The sequence below is a fragment of the chloroplast genome of Vitis vinifera (assembly GCF_030704535.1).
Source record: "Vitis vinifera chloroplast, complete genome".
NCBI lineage: Eukaryota > Viridiplantae > Streptophyta > Magnoliopsida > Vitales > Vitaceae > Vitis > Vitis vinifera.
In genome coordinates this window covers 85,001-87,500 of record NC_007957.1, presented here as the reverse complement: position 1 = coordinate 87,500, position 2,500 = coordinate 85,001, and the positions used below count along the sequence as shown (strand labels likewise).

The 2,500-nt window shown below is 34.3% G+C and overlaps 3 protein-coding genes across 3 annotated transcripts in view; all 3 read left to right on the top strand. All coding sequences in view use genetic code 11, as the record gives it.

Moving 5' to 3' along the window:
- Positions 1 to 1,463, top strand: part of rpl16 (ribosomal protein L16) — a 1,472-nt gene extending 9 nt beyond the window's left edge. Inside the window, exon 2 of the mRNA in view lies at positions 1,065 to 1,463. Within this exon, the coding sequence (YP_567115.1) occupies positions 1,065 to 1,463 (399 nt within the window). The remainder of the gene's footprint in view (positions 1 to 1,064) is intronic.
- A 127-nt stretch (positions 1,464 to 1,590) lies between these two features.
- rpl14 (ribosomal protein L14) lies at positions 1,591 to 1,959 on the top strand. Its single transcript has one exon. It carries the CDS (start codon positions 1,591 to 1,593, stop codon positions 1,957 to 1,959), a length of 369 nt encoding a protein of 122 aa, YP_567114.1.
- Positions 1,960 to 2,127: 168 nt separating this feature from the next.
- The window catches only part of rps8 (ribosomal protein S8), a 405-nt gene continuing 32 nt past the window's right edge, over positions 2,128 to 2,500 (top strand). Inside the window, exon 1 of the mRNA in view lies at positions 2,128 to 2,500. This exon is cut by the window's right edge and continues 32 nt beyond it. Within this exon, the coding sequence (YP_567113.1) occupies positions 2,128 to 2,500 (373 nt within the window).

Genomic DNA, 2,500 nt, shown 5'->3' with positions numbered 1-2,500 from the left:
GTGTGACTCGTTGGTTTTTTGTAGGATTAGGGTTCAAAACAAAAAATGGACCGGCCCATACATAGTATGAACTCAAAATTACAGAATTAATAACCAACTCATCGCTTCACATTATCTAGATCTAAACAACCAGTCAAGATATGATATATTGGTCATATCATTGTAGCAACTGAAATCTTTTTTGCATAAACACAAAAAAAAACCAAACCAATCTGATTATGAGTTTGGGAAGCGAAATCTAGAATGATGTGGATAAATGGAAGAAGGGTGAGAGAAAGAGATAAAAAGAACGCCAATGATATATGATTCCAATATAATATGTAAGGTCTATGAATCATTTCATAAAAAGCAATGTAATAAAGCATCAAACTAATTCCTCCCGAATTAAATGAATATGTTCATAGAAAAAAAAATCAAGAGCCTAGAGCCAATAAAGACTGAGAAGATTGACTCAAGAACAGGAGCTCCATTGTATAATTCAGACCTAACCATTAATTGAGAAGCGATGGGAACGACGGAAACCTGTGAATACAGAAGATTCTATTAAAAACGAATCCTAATGATTCATTGAGTGGGATGGCGGAACAAACCAGGTATCAATTCATTTGTTCTGAAAGATCGTGGGCTAACCTTACAATTGAAATAGATATTGAAAGAGTAAATGTTCGCCCGCGAAAGCTTTATTTTACCGAATTGCTCTATTTTTTGAGCGATCCGATATGATAAAGACAAAACAAAATAAAGATTCGTTATAGCCTTATATATTATTATATTATAAATAAATTATAAATAAAAAATTACATTATCTAGAAATATATGTTTAGCTATATATCCAAAAGCTATATATAAACAAGATATAAAAATTTCTAATAGAAATAGATTAGATGAAAATTAGATGAAATATCAAAGAATCCCACGATTCAGTGTATTATTCAAAAAAATTGAATTTTATCTTAACTAAATTTTTTTGAATCATTTCATTCGCGAGGAGCTGGATGAGAAGAAACTCTCATGTCCGGTTCTGGAGTAGAGATGGAATTTTAAAAAGACCCATCCACTATAACCCCAAAAGAACCAGATTCCGTAAACAACATAGAGGAAGAATGAAGGGAATATCTTATCGAGGTAATCGTATTTGTTTCGGTAGATACGCTCTTCAAGCACTTGAACCTGCTTGGATCACATCTAGACAAATAGAAGCGGGGCGACGAGCAATGACACGAAACGTACGCCGTGGTGGAAAAATATGGGTACGTATATTTCCAGACAAACCAGTTACAGTAAGACCTACGGAAACACGTATGGGTTCGGGGAAAGGATCCCCCGAATATTGGGTAGCTGTCGTTAAACCAGGTAGAATACTTTATGAAATGGGCGGAGTAGCAGAAAATATAGCTAGAAAAGCTATTTCAATAGCGGCGTCCAAAATGCCTATACGAACTCAATTCATTATTTCGGGATAGGAATAAAAGAAAAAGAGGTCTTTGGGATGAAAAAAAATTGCAGGTTTCTTTTTTTGATTTTGGACAAACAATATTTCTTTTTTTTTTCCTTCGTTCTTTGCATTGAAAAATCGAATAAAAAAATGATATGATTCAACCCCAGACCCATTTGAATGTAGCGGACAACAGCGGGGCCCGAGAATTGATGTGTATTCGAATCATAGGAACTAGTAATCGCCGATACGCTCATATTGGTGACGTTATTGTTGCTGTGATCAAAGAAGTAGTACCAAATATGCCTCTAGAAAGATCAGAAGTAATCAGAGCTGTAATTGTACGTACCTGTAAAGAACTCAAACGTGACAACGGTATGATAATACGATATGATGACAATGCTGCAGTTATTATTGATCAAGAAGGAAACCCAAAAGGAACTCGAATTTTTGGTGCGATCGTCCGGGAATTGAGACAGTTAAATTTTACTAAAATAGTTTCCTTAGCCCCTGAGGTATTATAAGACGAGACCATGATATAGTTATAGTAAGCGAATGAAATAGATTAATTAGTAGATTGTGTTTCACGCATATACCTTTAATTTAATATTTAATAGAATTCATAAATAAAAAAAAAAAAAGAGCATGTTGATTATATCAAAATTAGCAGGCACCAATAATTTTAGTTCATCATGGGCAGGGACACTATTGCTGACATAATAACCTCTATACGAAATGTCGACATGGATAGAAAAGTAACGGTTCGAATAGCATCTACTAATATCACCGAAAACATTGTTAAAATACTTTTACGGGAAGGTTTTATCGAAAACGTGAGGAAACATCAGGAAAGCAACAAATATTTTTTGGTTTTAACCCTGCGACATAGAAGGAATAGGAAAGGAACATATAGAACTATTTTAAATTTAAAACGGATCAGTCGACCTGGTCTACGAATCTATTCTAACTATCAACGAATTCCTAGAATTTTAGGTGGTATGGGGATTGTAATTCTTTCTACTTCTAGAGGTATAATGACAGACCGAGAGGCTCGCCTAGAAAGAA